We start from the raw sequence: 23,789 nt of genomic DNA, 5'->3' as shown, positions 1-23,789 counted from the left end.
AATCAAATGTTTGAAGACCTGTTAGGTGTAGCACCTCTGGAGAGCAAAACAAGAGGGGAGGATATCTACCAAGCATCAAAGAAGATGCTAACAGAAAGGGGAATAGATGTGAGAAAAGTTGTTTCAGTCACTATAGATGGAGCCCCAGCCATGTTAGGGCGAGAAAAGGGAGCAGTGGCAAGAATGAAAGAGGACCACCCTGACCTAATCTCCTACCATTGTATAATAAACCAATCGGTCCTGTGTTCCATTCTCTCGGATCAGAATGCTGATGTGATGAACACAACGATGAGAATCATTAACTTTCTCTGGGCATCTTCTTCCCTGCAACATTTCCTACTCAGAGAGTTCCTCAAAGAAGTTGAAGCAAATGCAGATGACCTCTTGCTGCACAACAATGTTAGGCGGCTGAGTAAGGGCAGAGTTTTGGAGCGCTTTTGGTCCATTTGAAAAGAAATTAAAATTTCCTTGGGACAGCTGAAGAGCCAAAAGGCAACACAATTTCTTTCATTTCTGACTGATACAGAGAAGTTAGATTATGTAGCATTCTTGGTTGACATGACATCCCACTTAAATCGACTGAATTTAAAGCTACAAGGCAAGGACAATTCAGTCTGTGATCTGATGACATCTGTCCAGGCATTTCAACGCAAACTGGAGATACTCAAAGACCTTCAGGTCATTTTGAGTATGTTTGGCTCAACCTACTGCTGTTGCATTAAGATAATTACCAGATTATAACACAGCTTAAATCACTTATTCACCTTGTACAATGAGTGAAACTCTGATTACTATCCTTTTGGTAAAAGCAGATGTTTGTGAATTCAGGCATAGCATAAAAATGTACATTGTTTCATAAAGTAAGCTTAACTTATGTTGCATCTCAATAGTTGCCAAAAAATCCAGTGAGTTTTGGCCTTTAGCTGCAACACAGGACACACAAACAAACTAAACAAGTCCTTACTGTTGATAGGAGCTGCAGTTAATGGAAAGCTAGCATCAGTCTCCTCCTTCATAAAGAACTGCTCTCCTTCCTGACAGGCCTGTTCCTCCTGTTCCTCCTTTATTTGGAGGGGCTCTGACTCCTGCTGCTCCACCTCAGGACTCTGTTCTTCAGGAGCCTCTTCTTTAACATCTGATGCCAACGCTGAAACACATTACATGCACTATGAACAACTAGTTTTTCACAATGTAACAAAGATGGGAAAGATTCAATTTGGAGAAAAAGATTTGATCAGCGGTGTAGAGAAAACTGAACCTCAGGAACAGTTTAGACCTAAAGATGATCACTGGTATCTTTAGTGTCATTCTGTTGTGGAAATGTAATGTGATTATTCTGTTTAAAACATTTAATATGCGTTTTCATGACTTAACAGGATCTAAGGCAAACACCTCTTTGCACTCATTAGGCTACATGCTCTTAACATGCAGCCACCTTAATGGGAACTTTGTGACCAACACAGGGAAGAAGTGCGGCGAACTGGTGAGAGAAAAGTGAAATGGCGTGCTCAAAGATTAGGAAAGTAGACACAGAAAACAGGTCTTTTAAGGAAGAATGGACTGACGTGTACCTGTTCATCTTGCCAGGTGGGAGCACAAAACCTGTCTGTCTCATTTGTTCCGAGACAGTCGCTCTCATCAAAAGCAGCAACATTAAGCGGCACTAAGAAATGAAGCACAGCTCATTTTCCCAAACATATCCACTTGCTTCAGCCATACGTACGGAGAAAATAGACGATTTAATGGCACAGTATGATCGGTCCTGCAGAATTATGGTCCAGACATTCACTCCTCAGCAACGTGCTAATGAGTGCTCTCTGAGAATTGCGTGGATATTGGGACAGCATGAAAAGTCATTCAGCGATGCAATGGTCGTCAAAGAATGTGCGAATGCAGTTGCTGTGACACTGCTCGATGGAAAGCAAAAAGAAGAGCTTTGCCAAAAAATACAGGAAATCCCGTTGTCAGCGACATCAACCATAAGCAAAACAGAAATTGTGACACGTGACGTACTGACACAGCTTGATGAGGCGATTCAAAAGGAAGAGTGCATAGGTTTGGCCATAGATGAGTCCACTGATATAACTGACAATGCCCAGCTTGTAGTTTTTGTGAGATTCTCTAACAAAGAGGAAAATCAAATGTTTGAAGACCTGTTAGGTGTAGCACCTCTGGAGAGCAAAACAAGAGGGGAGGATATCTACCAAGCATCAAAGAAGATGCTAACAGAAAGGGGAATAGATGTGAGAAAAGTTGTTTCAGTCACTACTGATGGAGCCCCAGCCATGTTAGGGCGAGAAAAGGGAGCAGTGGCAAGAATGAAACAGGACCACCCTGACCTAATCTCCTACCATTGTATAATAAACCAATCGGTCCTGTGTTCCATTCTCTCGGATCAGAATGCTGATGTGATGAACACAACGATGAGAATCATTAACTTTCTCTGGGCATCTTCTTCCCTGCAACATTTCCTACTCAGAGAGTTCCTCAAAGAAGTTGAAGCAAATGCAGATGACCTCTTGCTGCACAACAATGTTAGGTGACTGAGTAAGGGCAGAGTTTTGGAGCGCTTTTGGTCCATTTGAAAAGAAATTAAAATTTCCTTGGGACAGCTGAAGAGCCAAAAGGCAACACAATTTCTTTCATTTCTGACTGATACAGAGAAGTTAGATTATGTAGCGTTCTTGGTTGACATGACATCCCACTTAAATCGACTGAATTTAAAGCTACAAGGCAAGGACAATTCAGTCTGTGATCTGATGACATCTGTCCAGGCATTTCAACGCAAACTGGAGATATTCAAAGACCTTCAGGTCATTTTGAGTATGTTTGGCTCAACCTACTGCTGTGTTGCAGCATTCTCCACTATGAACATAACAAAAATAAATATCCATCCAGGCTCACGAATGAGCATGTCGATATGTGCTTGAGAATGACTTTGTTGCCATTCAAACCTAGGTTTAAAATCCTTGCAGGGCAGCCTAAAGCCCACTTCTCTCATTAAGCCATAAAAAAAGAAAGAAAGAAAAAAACAGTCAGTTCAGGTGTTTTATAAAAGATGTGAAAGTCAGGAAATTGTCTTTATACCAAACTGTGAAAGATTGTTGTTCTCTATTTCAAAAAGCACTTTAGAATTTAAAATGGAAAAACATTCTATTTTTGTTATTGTTTTTATTTAAAAAGTCAGTGTATAACATGGATGCATAAACACCTGACCTGCTTCAGTGTTCAGTGTTAAATGCTGTTTAAGGTAACAGATTATAATTAAAAACAACCTTTACTTGTTGTTGATTTTCTTTATTCGGACCCCGCTGATTTTTAATTAGTGACCTCTGGTGTAGGCTGATCTGATGGGGGGAACGGGGCGTTCATTACAGAGAAATGCATATAAATGATCAAGAATTACCCCGAGTATTAGTTTACTTCAGGTGGTGCCGTGATTATTTCTATACTGAGAACGTTTGCCTCATACAAATATGAGGATGATCACTTCTGTTTAAACTCGATTTACCATTTTATTTCTCTACAGGGCACATCTGCGCTTTAAGCTAATCCACTAGTCACCAAAAATGTCTCTAAAAGTGTAACTGACATGAAAGCAGACAAACCTAATCTGTGCAGCAGAACTTTGGGGTTGAAATCAGCCTGCAGGATGTTGAGATCTTCATCATTTTTAGTTGTTTCTAAGGTCTCGCCCTCTGCTCCTCCTAGCCAGCGCTTAAGCTGCTGTCTCCACATCTCGAGCCGTTGCTGTCTCCACAGGAGCCGTTATTCTGTGAAACCACCCGGTGGCAACGGAAGCTAACGGTGGCACTTTAACTGGCAACGCCAACTGCCACGGCAGTTGCTGCTCTCCCGTAGCTGTTTATGGGCAAAACATTTGTTATAGACGCCTTGTTAGTCTACAACTGCTTCCAAATAATCATGTTTTATTGATATTATTTCCGATAAAAGCCAGTCCAGCTGGCGCAACTAGTGTGGCAGCAGGTCCTCTGGCACCTTGTGACACCTGCAGTGGCATGCAGCCGCCACAAGGTGTCACTAAGCCGGCAGGCCACCTGCCGCTGCCGCACTTCTATTGCTGTTTATGGACAAACGGTTTGTCAATGGAGTTATTTAATGCCCTTTCTATATTTACTTTCAATTAATGATGTGCTAAATTGACATCATTTGATAAAAAAGTGTAAACAATGTAATAAAAACAGTTATAAGGTGACTGTTTTGTGAGTGTGTGAGTGGTTTGACTTGTGATGATAAAAACAAATGTGGTGATAACATCACGTGAAAACACGCTGGCACACTTTGGAAGTCAGTGGCTGTTGGGTGCCATGAAGATGCCACGAGAGTGCCAGAGGATGCCAGGATGCTACCAAGATGTCAGAGCAGCTGTAAAATCTTCCACAGAACAAGAGAGACAGACACTCTTGTTCAGCACCAGTAACCTTCTGAGTACCATCAATAGTAAATGAAAACTCCAAAACGGGAAGAGTCTCAATTTCTTCTGCGATGCTTCGACTTATAATACTGGCCATGATGTTTAGAATTTCATTCGACAATTTGGGGCTTGTGTACCTTGTTTTACGCTGTTAACCACTTCAGCAAAATGGGATCATTCTCTTCTGCCCTAAGTTTCAAGAGCTGGTACAGAACACTTTTGTCACTGTGGCCTCTTACAGCTTGTCATTGTCTTACCACATGCTGCACAGAGCTAACAATTTTCCTAATGCAATGCCTTGCTACCTCCTGCTGTTTACCCCATGGGCTGGAAGAGCCCATCGGGTAAAAGCCTTTAACATGCCATGGCGGCTGCCGCTGCTTTCGTGGAAGTAATGCTGATTATTGACCAACGGAATGTCAGGATAGTTATGAGCTAGTGACTGTTAGTTAATGTCCGATATTTTGAATTATCATTCTGACTGGTCAAAGCTTGCCATTTACGTAGCATTTTTGGCGGAAAGTTTAAGCCGTCTTTCAACCCCTAGTTACTGACAACATATTAAATCAATTTCGTATGATTATATAGGATGGCACAGAAACTGTATCTGAACTTCATGTTTTACCTTTACAGTTTTATTTTAACAATGATTCAATAATTAAGGTGTTGCACTTTTAGCTTCAGCCCTATGAGATAAGATCACAGTTTTCATCTGCTAGATCAGGGGTCTGCAGTCTGCAATCTGCGGTTCCATTGGCTCTGTGAAAACAGAAAATTCAGTTTTGGTTTCACAGGAGCAGAGCAACTTCTTCCACAGGTTGGCTCTGTCCCCTAAATTGTTTGTGAAAATCTTTAAACGGGATTTCTTATGTATTCTTTTTAACTTGATCTTTTATCAACATTAAACTCAAAGTGTACATTGAAGTTTTTACTTTGCATCGTGTATGAAAGAAATAGCAACTGTTAATATTACATGATAAATAAGACACTACCATTAAAATAATTCACAGCACAGGTATATCTTGAAGTGAACTGCATAGACTGCAAACACTGTAACGGCCTTTGGATTTGATCACAAGCAATCTGTGTTAAACTGAGATTTCAGTATCAAAGGTTTTGCTTATTAAACCTCTAAAAAGAAACATTTGAAGAAAAACTAACAGTCTTCTTTTCTTGTAACTTGGATTGTAGTCTGGACTAAATCAGATGGATGAGTTTCATGCTTTTCAGTCTTCTGCAAAAACCTTTCAAAAGTAATTGGACAAAAAAAAATGCAAGATGTATTCCAGCTGCTGCTTTATAGACATTGTTATCCTTGGGTGATAGAGTTGGAGGACCAGCTAGTTGATTCAGGATTTACTGGTACTGGTTGTTCTGAGAGGAACACTTTACAGATTACCTGCCACTCCTGTGTGCTCAGATCAATACTCCCTGTTGTGGTCATCATCTCTGTCTTTGGGGGGATGATGTGGGCCACGATTTTCATTTTCACAACAACCGCTAGAGACGTTCCTTTAGAGAAATGTGATAATTTGTTACTTTCAGAAATTAAAACTGTAGCACAATGTACATATAAGGTGTTTATAGAAGCACCGTGGTGAATGTAAAAATGCATGTCTTTTTTTAAATATAAAAGGAAGATTTGCGTGTCGTCTCCACAGTAATAATAATAATAATAATAATAATAATAATAATAATAATAAGCTTCTCATTGCAAGCACACAACCTGTGGATTTGTTCATGTGATGTCACGTTGACATAAAAATTAATGACCACCAGGAATCAGCTCGATGAACAAGAAGGGGTTGTTTATTTTTCAAAATCCCCAGCCGAACCAGTTTATCGGAACCCGTATGGTGCATTCAAAGACCAACAAGTGTGGGAAATTACACCTACCATTCATTACAGTTCGCTTACTCATAAAACGATCAGAAACATTGCAACCTTGCCCACTCTGTTGCACACATTCAACATGTCATCCAGCATCATCAAAGGCTTCAGTAACAGGCATGTCTATTGCATTTACAGGCTGCAACCAGGCATTTAGATAAATAGATACAATCAGAGCAAAATACCTCAAACAAAAAAAGAAAATTCCTTTCAATGCATCCAACTTTACAAAATAATCTGTTTGAGCATCTATTCTTTTATGTTGTTGTTTTTTAGTAAGAAAAAAATTAACCACAGAGACATTAAAAAAGGCAAGCAATAGACAGAAAATATTTTACATAAACGCTAGTTTATGGAAGCTTTCATTTTCACTAGTCGTATTCTGTAAAACTTTTGAGGCCCATTTTGTTACCTTACAACTTCTAATGACAGTGTATTTTATTAGTATTTTAAGTGACAGACCAACTCAATGCGGTGAATAGATAAAAATGGAATTAAAAAGCATATGTGGGGTTTCAAATTCCTTTTTTTACATATAGAAATCTGAAAGTGTGTTTAGGATTTTTGCTCAACTCGGAGTCCAAGGATTGAGCCAGGCAAGTCTTTTAGGATATGTCTCTACTAGATTTGCACATCAATAAAGTAAGATTTCAGCCTGTTTTTCATTTCAAAACAATTTCAACCTGCAATTTAACTTTTACTTACTATGAACTTTAATTCTATTTTATGAAACTGTTTAAGATGGCAAAGTGAAATGAGAAAAAAATAAATCAACCCCTTTTGCTATGAAGTCTTTAAAAAGTTATGGTGCAAACAATTACCTTAAAAGTCACATATTTATGGAAAGGAAGTCCACCTATGTTCAGTCTATGTGTCACATGACCTGCCAGCATAGACACTTAATCTGAAAGACCCCTGAGGCTGTATTAATATTTTTTCTCTACATACCTCATTTTGTATGTTTTGTATGTTACTTTTCTGGTTGGTATTTGGCAGAATGTGAAACAGATTTATTGGTATGAACACGACGTAAGCCAACGAACATAATCAAGCCTTTTAAATTGCATATTTGTAACATTGATGTCTTGAATATTTATACCTAATATATTCTATCTAACATTGTACAGAAATGTTATTTACAATTGCAGGTTCATGTCTTTAAAAGTACATGTTGTATTTGTCTAAAGAATAAACAGGTAAAAAAAAAATGGGCAGAATAGGTCTTAAAATTTAGACACAAGATGGAAATGAATGAATGATTGGTAGCCAACTGTGACATAAACTGTTTCAGTTTTGTGCTTTGTTGGGCTTTACTGGAATCCATTTAAATATGGGTAAACACAACCTAAATAATCAATGACAGACACTGAACGCTGCCAGTTAAATGCCCTTCATCACATAAAAATAATAAAAAGTAAAAACTGTTTGGTTGAAACAAGAACATAAAGCTTGAGTACAGTAACTTCCACCTGCTTTTGTAACACCATCACCTGTTGACAGGATATTTAGTATATAAGATGCCATTCCTCAGAGCCTCCATGCAGGATGTTTAAACTGTATCTTGTGGCGTGTTGCCCATTTGGCATAGATAGCCTTCTCAGTGATGTAGCGGTGTCCTGCGAGCTTTTTGTTCTGGTGGAACGTGTACATCTTGCATTCACTGATCTTCTTCTGCTCGTAGTAATGGTAAGGAACTACTCTGTGATGTGCTCGGCTGTCAGGATGCAAAAAGCACAAGAATTAGGACAGGGTTTACAGTAGTAACCTCATTTAAAATTGAAAAAAGTACAAGTCCAACCTCAAATTTGAGCACATTTATTCAATAGAAAGAAAGGTAGGGAAATAATTGTTTTTATTTTTTAACATATTCCGTGGAAAAAACCCTAACAGCTCCAGTAAAATAAATGCAGCTACAGAATTTTTAACATCCTTGATCAGAATGGTTAAGAGATTGTCATGAGTAATTAATAAGATTGGGTTTTTCTGGGGTGAAACAACAGAAAAGCCTATTTTTTTCCCTATTCACTCTTCAAACTAGAAAAGGTCATTTGTGTGTTGATCTTTACATATCAGGAAATGGCAACAAGAAAACATCTAGTTTTCTACCGATGAAGGTGTTCATGGACAGAGCATAGTTAAATGGTTCAAAACAACTGTAACAGACACAATCAAGGCTAGATGAGGACAGGTTTAACTTTTCGCTATGATTCGTGAGGAGACTAGTGAAAGAGCTGAAAAAATCTCTGAAGTACAGTTTTAGAGAGGTTCACCAAGGTTGAATACAATTTCGTCATTTCTTAGTTTGAATTGCTCCAAAACATCATTTTGGTCTTGCTATTAATAATGGGCAAAAATATACAACACAAATGCTTTTCCTTAACCACAACCACTGGAATGTGCAGTCTGACAACCCAATATATATTTTAGATTTTATTTTCACCATGCCAAGAACAAAAGGGGTAAAAGAAAAGCATATTATTTATATATTTATTTTGATGTCTGTGTGATGTATTACCTTAGGGAATAATGCAATAACAACTCTAGTCAATTTAAAGATATTTAAGTATAGTCATAGTCAAACTTATTACAAGTACACCTCAAGTAAAGATTAGAATAATTTTAGTTTCCTATTTTAAATGACTGTAAATAGCATATTTTAACTGTATTTTGGCAGAAAATTATAAAACCTGAAAATGCATTTCAATACTTTAAATTGTGTTTATTTTTCACTCTGTTATATTTTCTATGTTTTTACTGTCTTAGGTGTAAAACATTACTATACAGTATATGGCGGTGATGTTGTCAAGCATGTTTACTTAGAAAACAGAGAGAACTCAAAATGAAACACCTTTTTGATGTGGGTTCCCATTGCTCAGAAGGGAATTTTAGTATATGCAATATGACATGAGTGCCCCCGTACAGGGCTAAAATGAGAAGTAACCCAATAATAGGTGATTAAACCCTAGTCTCCATATAACAAAAACATTTTTTAAAACTTTTTTTTTTTTTTTTTTTTTTTTTTTTACAAATCATTAACAGAGGGAAACCATTTTTTGGAGGGAGCTACACTTGAAATGATGGAGCTTTGTTGTAGATCATAAACTCACTTGCAGTAGTTATCATCAATCATTCCATAAACACTGATGCTGTCACACATGTCCATAGCGAGGATCATACTGAAAAATCCAGTGCTGAGAAAGGCACCCGTTTTCATCCTAAGGAAAAGAAACATAAAAATTAATTCTGATAGATGCATAATTTAACAACCCCCTTAGAAAGCCACCAGTTACAATAAATTAGTTTATACATTATTTGAATAGGTGAACAGGAACATGTTTGAGGGTTTATCATGAATTTCCCTTTTACACAAAAATGTTTAATATTAGAAAACTTAGATTTTCATGGAATTTCCTATCAATACTACACTTGTAGTCCTTGATGTTTTTTTAAGACATATTCTTTTTGTGGGATTTTAGAGTGGATAATTTTTCTTAAAGCAGGATGAAAGGAAATGGGGTTTGAGAGAGGGAGGAAGACATGCGGCAAAGCACCTCAGGCTTACAGGCTTCAGTGGCACAATCTCCTAAAAAGTTTCCTAGAATTAGATTTCTTTAGCTGGAAATCTTGCACCACCTAATTCATAGCATATATTAAAAAAAGGGAGATTTCGCTTGTGATGGCGCAATAATGGAGCCCTGATAAAGTTTCCTATTTCCAATGTGTATCCCAGAATTTGTCCCAACAAGAGTTATTTATAAATGTCAATGAACGAAAACCACATTTATTGCTATGCCCTGTCAAGAGTAGGAAGATTGATGAAGCTTGTAGGGGAAAATGGTAGGTCACGTCATGTAAGCAGATATCATGCAAAATTTACTACAATGTCTTGTCAAGAGGAAGAGGATTGAGGAAGCCAGTAGGAGCTTGCGTGTGAGGTCATAATAGAGAGGCTTTGCCTTCTGGCCTGGCTACATCTGTAATAGATTTAGTTGGGCCTCAAAGCCTTGATAACCTGACCTGGACAGTGGGATATGGTAGGTCACGTCACGTATTCAGATATCATAAATAAGCCTGGCAGGCTCCAGTGGCGCAATTGGTCAGCGCACGGTACTTATAAGACAGTAACTTGCCGAGTCATGCCGAGAGTTGTGAATTCAATCCTCACCTGGAGCAATATTTCTTTAAAACAAGAGAAGAATTAGTAATTACATGGACAGAAACATTGTTCAGTAATTGGATCTCTTTAGCTGGAAATCTTGCACCAAGGAGATCATAGCATGTATTCAAAAAAGGCAGATGCAGCTTTTTGTTGACAGGGATTGTTCACTCGTACAAACACTGGACTTTGAAAAACAGAATAGTTCTAGACTTCAGAATGAAGTGAAAAAGATCACTCTCATTATCCATCCAACCAGTGTCTTGTGTCTAGTCAAGATGAGGTGGAGGGAGTAACCTGTCATGGAGGGAAACTCAGAAATCTCTCTCATTATGGGGAATCCAAAAGAAACCCTGGGTCAGAAGATCTAGTTTTGGGTCTGCCTTGCAGTCTCTCTCTGGGAGACATTCAGATCACGTGTCTGAAATCCCAGCTGGCTTCTTCTCAAGCAATAAAAACAGCCCTAATTTGAGCTAATCCTGGGTAATAGGACATCCCTACAATTCTAGGAACAATAGGTTTTCTGAAGATTTAACCCCTGGTAAAGTCTCCAATAACAAATTGATCTGACCAACATGGTCAGACCAAGAGTTATTCAAAGATCTAAATACAGGAAAACACATTGACTGGTATGCTTTTCCAAGAGGAAGGGGATTGAGGAAGCCAGTAGGAGCTTGCGTGTGAGGTCATAATAGAGAGGCTTTGCCTTCTGGCCTGGCTACATCTGTAATAGATTTAGTTGGGCCTCAAAGCCTTGATAACCTGACCTGGACAGTGGGATATGGTAGGTCACGTCACGTATGCAGATATCATAAACAAGCCTGGCAGGCTCCAGTGGTGCAATCGGTCAGCGCGCAGTACTTATAAGACAGTAACCTGCCGAGTCATGCCGAGGTTGTGAGTTCAAGCCTCACCTGGAGCAATATTTCTTTAAAACAAGAGAAGAATTAGTAATTACATGGACAGAAACATTGTTCAGTAATTGGATCTCTTTAGCTGGAAATCTTGCACCAAGGAGATCATAGCACACATTAAAAATAGGCAGATTTTGCTTCTGATGGGGCACTACATGTTCTTCTTTTGATGAAAATAAATCAGTCAATACATTGTTGGCTAAAACATTAGCAACTGCAGCTTTTTGTTGACAGGGATTGTTCAGTCGTACAAACACTGGAGTTTGAAAAAAAGAATAATTCTAGACTTCAGAATGAAGTGAAAAAGATCACTCTCATTATCCATCCAACCAGTGTCTTATGTCTAGTCAAGATGAGGTGGAGGGAGTAACCAGTCATGGAGGGAAACTCAGAAATCCCTCTCATTATGGGGAATCCAAAAGAAACCCTGGGTCAGAAGATCTAGTTTTGGGTCTGCCTTGCAGTCTCTCTCTGGGAGACATTCAGATCACGTGTCTGAAATCCCAGCTGGCTTCTTCTCAACCAATAAAAACAGCCCTAATTTGAGCTAATCCTGGGTAACAGGACATCCCTACAATTCTAGGAACAATAGGTTTTCTGAAGATTTGACCCCTGGTAAAGTCTCCAATAACAAATTGATCTCACCAACATGGTCAGACCAAGAGTTATTCAAAGATCTAAATACAGGAAAACACATTGACTGGTATGCTTTTCCAAGAGGAAGAGGGTTGAGGAAGCCAGTAGGAGCTTGCGTGTGAGGTCATAATAGAGAGGCTTTGCCTTCTGGCCTGGCTACATCTGTAATAGATTTAGTTGGGCCTCAAAGCCTTGATAACCTGACCTGGACAGTGGGATATGGTAGGTCACGTCACATATGCAGATATCATATACAAGCCTGGCAGGCTCCAGTGGCGCAATCGGTCAGCGCGTGGTACTTATAAGACAGTAACCTGCGGAGTCATGCCGAGGCTGTGAGTTCAAGCCTCACCTGGAGCAAGATTTCTTTAATACAAGAGAAGAATTAGTAATTACATGGACAGAAACATTATTCAGTAATTGGATTTCTTTAGCTGGAAATCTTGCACCAAGGAGATCATAGCATGTATTCAAAAAAGGCAGATGCAGCCGCAGCTTTTTGTTGACAGGGATTGTTCACTCGTACAAACACTGGAGTTTGAAAAAAAGAATAGTTCTAGACTTCAGAATGAAGTGAAAAAGATCACTCTCATTATCCATCCAACCAGTGTCTTGTGTCTAGTCAAGATGAGGTGGAGGGAGTAACCTGTCATGGAGGGAAACTCAGAAATCCCTCTCATTATGGGGAATCCAAAAGAAACCCTGGGTCAGAAGATCTAGTTTTGGGTCTGCCTTGCAGTCTCTCTCTGGGAGACATTCAGATCACGTGTCTGAAATCCCAGCTGGCTTCTTCTCAAGCAATAAAAACAGCCCTAATTTGAGCTAATCCTGGGTAACAGGACATCCCTACAATTCTAGGAACAATAGGTTTTCTGAAGATTTGACCCCTGGTAAAGTCTCCAATAACAAATTGATCTGACCAACATGGTCAGACCAAGAGTTATTCAAAGATCTAAATACAGGAAAACACATTGACTGGTATGCTTTTCCAAGAGGAAGAGGGTTGAGGAAGCCAGTAGGAGCTTGCGTGTGAGGTCATAATAGAGAGGCTTTGCCTTCTGGCCTGGCTACATCTGTAATAGATTTAGTTGGGCCTCAAAGCCTTGATAACCTGACCTGGACAGTGGGATATGGTAGGTCACGTCACGTATGCAGATATCATAAACAAGCCTGGCAGGCTCCAGTGGCGCAATCGGTCAGCGCGCGGTACTTATAAGACAGTAACCTGCGGAGTCATGCCGAGGTTGTGAGTTCAAGCCTCACCTGGAGCAAGATTTCTTTAATACAAGAGAAGAATTAGTAATTACATGGACAGAAACATTATTCAGTAATTGGATTTCTTTAGCTGGAAATCTTGCACCAAGGAGATCATAGCATTTAGTCAAAAAAGGCAGAAGCAACCGCAGCTTTTTGTTGACAGGGATTGTTCAGTCGTACAAACACTGGAGTTTGAAAAAAAGAATAGTTCTAGACTTCAGAATGAAGTGAAAAAGATCACTCTCATTATCCATCCAACCAGTGTCTTGTGTCTAGTCAAGATGAGGTGGAGGGAGTAACCAGTCATGGAGGGAAACTCAGAAATCCCTCTCATTATGGGGAATCCAAAAGAAACCCTGGGTCAGAAGATCTAGTTTTGGGTCTGCCTTGCAGTCTCTCTCTGGGAGACATTCAGATCACGTGTCTGAAATCCCAGCTGGCTTCTTCTCAACCAATAAAAACAGCCCTAATTTGAGCTAATCCTGGGTAAATAGGACATCCCTACAATTCTAGGAACAATAGGTTTTCTGAAGATTTGACCCCTGGTAAAGTCTCCAATAACAAATTGATCTGACCAACATGGTCAGACCAAGAGTTATTCAAAGATCTAAATACAGGAAAACACATTGACTGGTATGCTTTTCCAAGAGGAAGAGGGTTGAGGAAGCCAGTAGGAGCTTGCGTGTGAGGTCATAATAGAGAGCCTTTGCCTTCTGGCCTGGCTACATCTGTAATAGATTTAGTTGGGCCTCAAAGCCTTGATAACCTGACCTGGACAGTGGGATATGGTAGGTCACGTCACATATGCAGATATCATATACAAGCCTGGCAGGCTCCAGTGGCGCAATCGGTCAGCGCGCGGTACTTATAAGACAGTAACCTGCGGAGTCATGCCGAGGCTGTGAGTTCAAGCCTCACCTGGAGCAAGATTTCTTTAATACAAGAGAAGAATTAGTAATTACATGGACAGAAACATTATTCAGTAATTGGATTTCTTTAGCTGGAAATCTTGCACCAAGGAGATCATAGCATGTATTCAAAAAAGGCAGATGCAGCCGCAGCTTTTTGTTGACCGGGATTGTTCACTCGTACAAACACTGGAGTTTGAAAAACAGAATAGTTCTAGACTTCAGAATGAAGTGAAAAAGATCACTCTCATTATCCATCCAACCAGTGTCTTGTGTCTAGTCAAGATGAGGTGGAGGGAGTACCATGTCATGGAGGGAAACTCAGAAATCCCTCTCATTATGGGGAATCCAAAAGAAACCCTGGGTCAGAAGATCTAGTTTTGGGTCTGCCTTGCAGTCTCTCTCTGGGAGACATTCAGATCACGTGTCTGAAATCCCAGCTGGCTTCTTCTCAAGCAATAAAAACAGCCCTAATTTGAGCTAATCCTGGGTAACAGGACATCCCTACAATTCTAGGAGCAATAGGTTTTCTGAAGATTTGACCCCTGGTAAAGTCTCCAATAACAAATTGATCTGACCAACATGGTCAGACCAAGAGTTATTCAAAGATCTAAATACAGGAAAGAACATTGACTGGTATGCTTTTCCAAGAGGAAGGGGATTGAGGAAGACAGTAGGAGCTTGCGTGTGAGGTCATAATAGAGAGGCTTTGCCTTCTGGCCTGGCTACATCTGTAATAGATTTAGTTGGGTCTCAAAGCCTTGATAACCTGACCTGGACAGTGGGATATGGTAGGTCACGTCACGTATGCAGATATCATAAACATGGCTGGCAGGCTCCAGTGGTGCAATCGGTCAGCGCGTGGTACTTATAAGACAGTAACCTGCGGAGTCATGCCGAGGTTGTGAGTTCAAGCCTCACCTGGAGCAAAATTTCTTCAAGAGAAGAATTTGTAATTACATGGACAAAAACATTATACAGTAATTGGATCTCTTTAGATGGAAATCATGCACCAAAGAGATCATAGCACACATTAAAAAAAGGCAGATTTTGCTACTGATGGCAAAACACATGTTCTTCTTTTGATGAAAATAAATCAGTCAATACATTGTTGGCAAAAAATGTTAGCAACTGCAGCTTTTTGTTGACAGGGATTGTTCAGTCGTACAAACACTGGAGTTTGAAAAAAATTATAGTTGAAAAAAAAGAACAGTTCAGGGGTCCGAAATACAGATATCACAGAGGTATAGTACTTAAAATAAAAATCTGGATTTTTCATAGTTTAATCATTATAAAATAGGTTCCAGTTTACTTATTTCCTCAAGATAAAACAGTTTCATGCTGGGACTAAACTGCGAACATAAACTGTAGTTTTTTGACTGCACTATTTAGGAAATAATTTGGAAATTTTCAAGTAATTATAAATAAGTAAATTAGGCAGCATAACGTCTAGTGCTTTTTTTGTTTCATTATTAACTTTATCTATAGAATCTCCACACTACTAAAAAAATTAAGTTTTGTTCGTTTACGTTTTACAAGAGAGAAACAGTTGACTGGCAACTGTGGTAAATATAATGTGTTATTTGCAATGTTTAGCTCTTTTATTGCACAAGTTTTAATACAATTAAGGTTGTTGCTTACTGAGCTGAGACACTACTACACCCAAACCATACCTGTTTAGTCCTGTTTCATTCTGAAACACGTTGTCACAGTACTGAATCTTGTCTCGGGTCACCATATAAATTTTTGCTTTCAGATACTTGGTGGCCAGCTTCAGGAGCGCATTGAAAGTAACTCCTTTTCCGTCTTGCTTCATATTCTTCTCGGGGCCCCAAATCACGTACGTCGTGTTTGCAGATTGTTTGAAATAATACCGCTCGTTTTTAACCAGCAGGGGAACAGAGGTGTGAGACACGACCCGGACGTCGGTGCGGCTCCCGACGTCCTCCTCGAAACCTCTGGTGGGGGCGTTGTTCATACGGATCACGCATTCTGTTTGGTCGATTTCATCTGCCGTGCCGGCACCAAGCATCTGACCGTTGTTCTTTTGTCTTTAACTCATATTATGACTCAGCAACCACTTTTGGGGCAGGGGGTATGTCTGTGCTTGCTTATCGTCTCAGTGCACTTCTTTGGTCAGGCTACAGCATCACATCGTATTTTAACTCATGGAAAACAGAAAGTCAATAATATATATGTATGTAAACTACTGAATTTGAAGGAAGTTGAATCAATTATCTTTTGCATCATGCCGGAGAAAGCCTGTAATGTTCAAAAGCCATACTTCAAAAATTTTCCAGCCTTCCACCTACAAAATAACAGTGGACTAGACTTTTGACCCTGTTTTAGAGCATAACTAAAGAGCATCAACAGCTAAAATATTGTTTTATTTTATCTATTTGAACCGCCTGTTTAAATTTCTTCTCATAAGTATAGCATCAATGTGAATAAATGTTATTTACTTTGATTTCTGGAAAATATCTCAACTGCACACAGCTACTGTTCTCAAGCTTTCCATAATCTAACTTGGGTTAATACTCGTACATGAGCTGAAGGCGCGGAGAGGACTTTGTTTTTTTTTTTGTTTTTTTTTGCAATCTAATCCAAATACACTGTTTACAACGGCCTACTTGCAGCATTACATAAAGTAATTTTTTGTTTAAAGTAGTCCTAACTTTTAAGAGTGGCTGACTGTAGCCTTCAATTAAATAAAAGTATATTAACTTACTACACAACATCAAGATATATTGTTTCGCACTTATTTCAGCAGCAGACATGGAAAGTGAAGGAAATGTGGATTATTTAGCCTACAGCATGAGTATAAAGTTGTCAGATTAGTTTTGAGGGACGCTGCAAATCACAAAAACGTTTTATGTGAGCCTTGGTGTCCTGGATCCTCAGCTCCCTCACCTGACCTGTCCGGTCCGGGCTAATCCTCCTGTAGCCCCAGAGGCTTGAGCGTTTTGTAGCGGGTAAAGGACCGCGTGTGACGAAGAGTCCTAACCACAAAAGGAACAAAAGGCTCAGGCTGAGCAAGCAGAGCCACCGGGACAACATCTGCTTCGGTGAAACATCGAGAAACAGCAGCGTATGTCTGAAAGCTGCTCCCCCAGTCCTACATCCATCTGTACACATGTCGCAATAACAGAGGGTTCTCATTTGGGATAACTTCAAAGAAGAAGTGATAAATACGTCTTCGAAATATATCGATTAGGCGTTTTATAACAAAAAAAGTTTAGCCCGTGTTGATGAAATACGGGATCCTCCTCCGTTGGTGCTGTTATCTTGCAGCAAAGAACAGATTCATTATTCTTTTCTCGGTGTATATGCATCCCACTATTTTGCCTACTTGAGTTGTAACTCAAGTAGGCAAAATACTTGAGTATTTTTAAAGTTGCATCTTGCAACTTTAAAAGAATCCAAATGTGTAACGGTTCAGAGTATGGACCAAATATTCAGCCAGACAAAAGGTGTGCCGATAAAAGATAATTTATTTTCTGACAGACCGGGAAACAGGAACCAGAAAACATGATACTGGCAGAGAATCAAACAAAGGGAAAAAACAAGAATCCATAATCCAAAAACAGTCCAGGGTCAAAAATGAAAAGACTTAAAGGATAAACTAGCAACAGCGAGCTCAACTAGTCCAGGCACAGAATCAGGTCCTGTAAACAGGTAGCAGGAAACAGGATGGCTCAGAACGCTGGAAACAAATCAGAAAATGATCCACAGGCAACTTGAATGCTGGATCAGACTCACCGAGAAACTAGAGCAGATGATCTGGCCCTGATGGCTGGACTGAACCGGGATTATATGGAGGTGGGACCAGGTGAAACCAGTAAGAGATAATTGCAGGCGGGATGGAGCAGAGCAGGTGTTTAAAGAGAGTAATCAAACCAGCCATCAGAGCCGAGATTTCCAAAGTGTTCATGCAAAAGCTTTTTAGCCAGTAGATAACCACTGTCAGGAGTCATATACTGGCAACTCCTCCCTCACTAATTCTCTGGGCTGACCCTTTGTGAATTGCTCCAGAAAATACAGAGCGTCTGCTTTATTAGCTTTGTATTCCACTCCATGTTCAAAGGCTCTGATGAAGTTTCCTTACTGGAGGGGATCCCCATCAAATACTGGAATCTCACGAGTGGGTAAAGACAGTAAAAGTTGCTGTTGTACAAGGGTTGTGATTTCATTTTGTTTATGCATTACGGTACATAAATCTTCTTGTATTTGCACAGGAAGTAGATGTGATTGAACCGTTGAGGCAGGCTGCTCATCTTTTTCTGACATATAAGATAAGATAAGATAAGATAAGATAAGATAAGATAGTCTTTATTGATATCACAATGGAGAAATTCACATCGGCTCATACAAGAAGGTGCAGAGTAGGGAAGGTGCATTCAGTTATATACAGTGAATCTTCATATATACAATGGATCAAAAAGAATACCAAAAAATACAAAAAAGGAAATAGGAATGGGCATATGATGTCTCATTTACATTCTTAGTGGTCTATATATATATATATATATATATATATATATATATATATATATATATATATATATAAACATATCTATATACTTAAATATATACATATATCTATGCGCCTACATACATACGTACCTACGCGTATTTATGTCCATCAGGTAACTAAACACAGCGACCAATCAATCCTGAGTTGAACGCGAGCACGAGTGTGAAAACTGTCCTCCTCAATGAAACGCAGACAACGTGATTCACCATGGCAGTGGCAGGAAATAAGCCTGGAAGTGCGCATTTCCCGCAAGTGGAATTAGAAATCTTTAATGAAGGCATATGGAGAATTGGCATGAATGAAAGTCATTTGACAGAGAGTTAAAGCTGCTTTCTCACACATTCAAAACAAGAGGGGGGAGTGGGGGCACATTGACTACGAAAGACATTGAAAGGACATTGAATTGAAAGCCTTTATTGTCATTGTACACAGTACAATGACATAACAGCAAATCCTGATGAAGTATGAAAATACAGTTTAATCAGGTAAGTTAAGTTTTCTTATGTTTAATGGTACTCAACTAAAACATTAATTGCCTATATTCAACATTTGCAATTAATGATGGGATGGTGATGTCAGGGTGCAATCCTGCCTGCTGCACCCTGAACCTTTCCAGCACCTTCCATCCTCCACCCAGCTCTATCTCCACTCCACTAATCATCCACACCTGTTCAGCCTTCAATCAGCCCAGACTGTTTCCACCTGCCAGCCTCTCTATAAAAGCCTCTCTCAGTCAGTTCCTCACCGCCGGTCCATCTTCAGTCATCTGATGCCCTCAGTCAGAGATTCTCCCACGGCTGGCTGAGCATCAATTCTCCTTAGCCTGGCAACCAGAGATTTTCCCTACGTGTGATTACCAGAGCTTCTGGCGCCTGTCTGCACCTCCAAGGGTTCTCTCTGCTGCGTTCCTGGTCCTTCTGCAGCCATCTGTGTTCCAAGAACTCTCTCTGCTGAGCTTCTGATTCTCGGCGCTGCACCCGCAGCTCTCCAGCTCTCTCCAGTCCTCCGGCTCCTGCATTCACCTTCCTCCTGCTCCATTCTGGTATAGACTCTGGTTCTCCTCCCTCCACAACTCATCCGTCCTTCAATAAACACTCTTAAACTAAGCTCCGTGTGTGTGGCATGAGTTCGGGTTCATCAGGACAAATCATGACAGGTGAGAGTTATTGAAATAACTGATCTGTTCATCTTTTTGGCAACATTGTCCACCCATCCTTCTAAAAATGAATTGCCACAGATTTTCTTGTAGATGTATATATACTTACTAATCATATAGGCTATACGTATATTTTCAGCTGAAGTAAAGGTGCCATTATTTAAGTGAAGAAATGTGCCGTAGCCTTAATGGTGTTGAGGGAAAAATATATGAATAGAAATTAAAATATATGAATGGAAAATTAGAGCTGGAAGTCTCAAAATTTGATACAGAAAAAAAATATTGCTTTCACTCTATGTAGTTCTTTTATTAATCTTGTAGGTCTCGTAACATTCCTGACAGTGCAACATACAGCTGCCTCAAAGATTTTCTGCATTTCCTACTTTATTAAAAAGCTGCTGTTGGCATAAAAATGACTCAGGGTCAAGGCTTTTGGGCTTTCCTAAATGGACAAGCCAAAGTATGCAGGAATTTACCCCAGAAATTACTCTAAATATTCACTAACCCAGCTTTCTGAAACGGGGCCGTGCTGCATGTCAGCTGTTTGTGGGGCTGTGTGGGATCTGCTTATCTCAGGCCTTAAGTGCAGTTTTTCAACCAATTTGTACTTTGGCGCTTCATAAATTTGGTTGGTTTTTGAGCGCTACACCTGCTGTTTGTTTCTGGAGCGCTGTTGCTTCTCTGGCGTAATCAGCTGCAGTTGAAGTCCATTGCAGTGCGCGGCTTCTGCTGGTTTCTGACATGCCTTCTTGTTCTACCTCCGTTTTTGATAAGCAGCTCTGTTTATACGTTTCTATCTGAGCGAATGCCTGAGGACTACAGCAATATTCTTGTACAGCGCTTTATCAAGTTTGACGACCCCAAAGCGCTTTACACTGGTCAGTTGTTCACGCATTCATGCACACATTCACATCCTGGCAATGGTGAGCTATGTTAGTAGCTACAGATGCCCTGGAGCAGACTGACAGAAGCAAGGCTGCTCTGTACCACATGCTTGTGCTAAATGTCACTGCAGAAAATGTAAATAATTTGATTGAAATAAAACTTTACTGAAAGATGTACATGTCTGTTTTTCCTTAGCAGGACCCCTACTCTGAAATAAAACAGAGTAGTACAGCTCTAAAAAAAAATCCAAGATTCTTGTCTTTTTCATGTAATTGGGCTAAATCAGTTTTAGCCCAATTACATTTTAGCCCAATAGTTTCTAAACTAAGTCATCTAAAAGAGATGATTGCTGTAATTTGAGTCTTTTAGTAAACCATGTAACCATGATCATAAAAGGCTTTATGATAAACAAGTGTGAAAGAAGTCAAAATGATTAGTTAAGTTTCATGAATGTCTTTTAATTGTTTTGTAATTTCAGCTCTTACCGAACAACTACAGTTAGAACAACAAGGATAGAAATACAGATGTTTCTAACAAAGGAAACAATTTGGTTATATGAACAATTTATTTAAAGAAAAGGATTAAAAAAAATGACATCGGGAACCTAAAATCGTTAAATCTCTTCACATCACTCACCTGTCTAGGATAAATGTTTATATTTCTTGAACTTAAATTCTGAAGTTCGCTGTACACTAAAAACACACCTGTGCTACAGCTCTGTCTGACTTATTAAACAAATTAAACATTTTTAAATGTTTTAACACAGAGCAAAAAAAAACAACTAGAGAAATGTCTAAACTAGCAAGTGAAGACCGTTGCCTTTAATGACAACAAACATTTGCAACAAACAACAGCTGTGCAGTTTGAGTAAATATTTATAGCAGACTAATTTTCCCTCCTGTATGAATTCCCATGCGTGTTTATAATATTTGTCCACATAGATCACAGCAGAAATGATTCTCTCCTTAGTGGATTCTCATGTGTGTGTTTAAATGTGATTTTTGGCTAAATCTTTGTCCACATAGATCACAGCAGAAAGGCTTCTCTCCTGTGTGGATTCTCATGTGTTTGTTTAAATGTGATTTTTGGCTAAATCTTTGTCCACATAGATCACAGCAGAAAGGCTTCTCTCCTGTGTGGATTCTCATGTGTTTGTTTAAATGTGATTTTCGGCTAAATCTATGTCCACATAGATCACAGCAGAAAGGCTTCTCTCCTGTGTGGATTCTCATGTGTGTGTTTAAATGTGATTTTCGGCTAAATCTATGTCCACATAGTTCACAGCAGAAAGATTTCTCTCCTGTGTGGATTCTCATGTGTGTGTTTAAAGTTGATTTATGGCTAAATCTATGTCCACATAGATCACAGCAGAAAGGCTTCTCTTCTGTGTGGATTCTCATGTGTGTGTTTAAATGTGATTTTTGGCTAAATCTTTGTCCACATAGTTCACAGCAGAAAGATTTCTCTCCTGTGTGGATTCTCATGTGTGTGTTTAAATGTGATTTTCGGCTAAATCTATGTCCACATAGATCACAGCAGAAAGGCTTCTCTTCTGTGTGGATTCTCATGTGTGTGTTTAAATGTGATTTTTGGCTAAATCTTTGTCCACATAGTTCACAGCAGAAAGATTTCTCTCCTGTGTGGATTCTCATGTGTGTGTTTAAATGTGATTTTTGGCTAAATCTTTGTCCACATAGTTCACAGCAGAAAGATTTCTCTCCTGTGTGGATTCTCATGTGTCTGTTTAAAGTTGATTTTTGGCTAAATCTATGTCCACATAGTTCACAGCAGAAAGATTTCTCTCCTGTGTGGATTCTCATGTGTGTGTTTAAAGTAGATTTTTGGCTAAATCTATGTCCACATAGTTCACAGCAGAAAGGCTTCTCTCCTGTGTGGATTCTCATGTGTTTGTTTAAAGCTGATTTTCCAATCAGTATTTTATCACAGTCTTCACAGCTATGCTTCAGTCCTGTCTGGACTTTTCTTCTTGTGTCCACATTTTTGTTTACCATAGAACATTTCTTATAACCAGAGTGTTTCAGGTCAGAGAGAGAGTGCTCTACATCACTGTCCTCTTCAGTCTCTAAAGAAATGGAAGCATGTCCATGATCTGGTATCCTGATGTATTCTTCTCTATCATTCTCTTCTGGAAGCTCTTTGCCTTTAATTTGGTCTGGATAAAGCTGTGAAAGCAGCGGAGACTGTTCATCACCCAGACTCTTTATGGGAGGAGCAGTGACTGGAAATCTGATGGCATTAGTCACCTCCTTCCCATTGAGCTGCTCTCCTGGCAGACTGATGTAGACTCCCTTCTTCTCCTCCTTTATGTGGGGGTGCGTTGGGTCATGCAGGTCAGCAGGAGGTCTGTGGTCTAAAGAAGCTTCTTCTTTAACAATCAGCTTCTGCTTAACATCTGCAGGAAACATTGAAACACATTATGCACATCAGAAAGTATTTTAATTTCAGCCTAAACAGAGGCTTATTTTGATAAAGATATATTTAGGTAATTTTATTAGACTTAATTATTTGATTTAACTACTTTTTACTATTTTTTAGTTTGCATTATTATTTATGTCGTTTTTGTTTACAGTTTCTTGCAAACGTATTCACCCCCTAGCATTGTTCATGTTCTGTTTCCTCACAACCTGCAAAGTAAAATGGATCATTGGATGATTGAGATTGCACCATTTCATTTACAGTAACTGTAAAACAGTAAAACTCCATTAAACAACAGAAAACTTCCGCATTACAACTCCCCCCACCAAAAAAGTCAGTTCTTTGTATGGCTTCCTTTTTTAACCTTAAGTGCTAATGAAAAAATGTTTCATTAGGGAGATAAAAGGGAGAGAACCATAAAACGTCTTCAGTCTGCTTCATCACTTGCAAAGAGAGATGTAAAAAGAACAGCACAACCAACGGACGCAGTATTACACATACAATAAAGTAACACCTTGATAACATCACTGAAGTATATGTAGTATTATTTAATACAACATACATAATGTGGCAGCTGCAGAT

At 39.3% G+C, this 23,789-nt stretch overlaps 2 protein-coding genes and 5 non-coding genes across 7 annotated transcripts; 5 read left to right on the top strand and 2 right to left on the bottom strand.

The window, feature by feature from the left end:
• Positions 1-6,217: 6,217 nt before the first annotated feature.
• Positions 6,218-16,234, bottom strand: LOC118565320 (alpha-N-acetylgalactosaminide alpha-2,6-sialyltransferase 3-like). Its single transcript, XM_036145540.1, has 3 exons — positions 15,870-16,234; positions 9,433-9,540; positions 6,218-8,039 (listed from the first exon to the last, which is right to left on the bottom strand). The coding sequence occupies exons 1-3, from the start codon at positions 16,226-16,228 to the stop codon at positions 7,853-7,855; spliced, it is 654 nt and encodes a 217-aa protein (XP_036001433.1). The 5' UTR covers positions 16,229-16,234; the 3' UTR covers positions 6,218-7,852.
• On the top strand, positions 11,310-11,403 carry trnai-uau. The gene is made up of 2 exons: positions 11,310-11,347; positions 11,368-11,403. It is a non-coding gene; the product is annotated as a tRNA-Ile (tRNA).
• Positions 12,298-12,391, top strand: trnai-uau. The gene is made up of 2 exons: positions 12,298-12,335; positions 12,356-12,391. It is a non-coding gene; the product is annotated as a tRNA-Ile (tRNA).
• On the top strand, positions 13,209-13,302 carry trnai-uau. Its single transcript has 2 exons — positions 13,209-13,246; positions 13,267-13,302. It is a non-coding gene; the product is annotated as a tRNA-Ile (tRNA).
• Positions 14,121-14,214, top strand: trnai-uau. The gene is made up of 2 exons: positions 14,121-14,158; positions 14,179-14,214. It is a non-coding gene; the product is annotated as a tRNA-Ile (tRNA).
• Positions 15,032-15,125, top strand: trnai-uau. The gene is made up of 2 exons: positions 15,032-15,069; positions 15,090-15,125. It is a non-coding gene; the product is annotated as a tRNA-Ile (tRNA).
• A 5,583-nt stretch (positions 16,235-21,817) lies between the features above and the next one.
• Positions 21,818-22,783, bottom strand: LOC118565541 (gastrula zinc finger protein XlCGF8.2DB-like; the record flags this gene model as incomplete). The annotated part of the gene is made up of 1 exon (XM_036145961.1): positions 21,818-22,783. A coding segment is annotated over exon 1 (966 nt), but the record flags the coding sequence as incomplete, so codon positions are not given.
• Positions 22,784-23,789: the final 1,006 nt, after the last annotated feature.

The sequence above is a fragment of the Fundulus heteroclitus genome, chromosome 13 (genome assembly GCF_011125445.2).
Source record: "Fundulus heteroclitus isolate FHET01 chromosome 13, MU-UCD_Fhet_4.1, whole genome shotgun sequence".
NCBI classification, from domain to species: Eukaryota; Metazoa; Chordata; class Actinopteri; order Cyprinodontiformes; family Fundulidae; genus Fundulus; species Fundulus heteroclitus.
Note: the sequence above shows the minus strand (reverse complement) of the source record. Positions and strands in the feature narration are given on the sequence as shown.

Coding starts and splice junctions, on each gene's coding strand:
- LOC118565320 (XM_036145540.1), bottom strand. CDS start 16,228: ATGCTTGGTGCCGGCACGGCAGATGAAATCGACCAAACAGAATGCGTG. Junction 9,541..15,869: donor AATGAAACAGGACTAAACAG/GTATGGTTTGGG, acceptor TCTTTTCCTTAG/GATGAAAACGGGTGCCTTTC. Junction 8,040..9,432: donor ATTGATGATAACTACTGCAA/GTGAGTTTATGA, acceptor GCATCCTGACAG/CCGAGCACATCACAGAGTAG.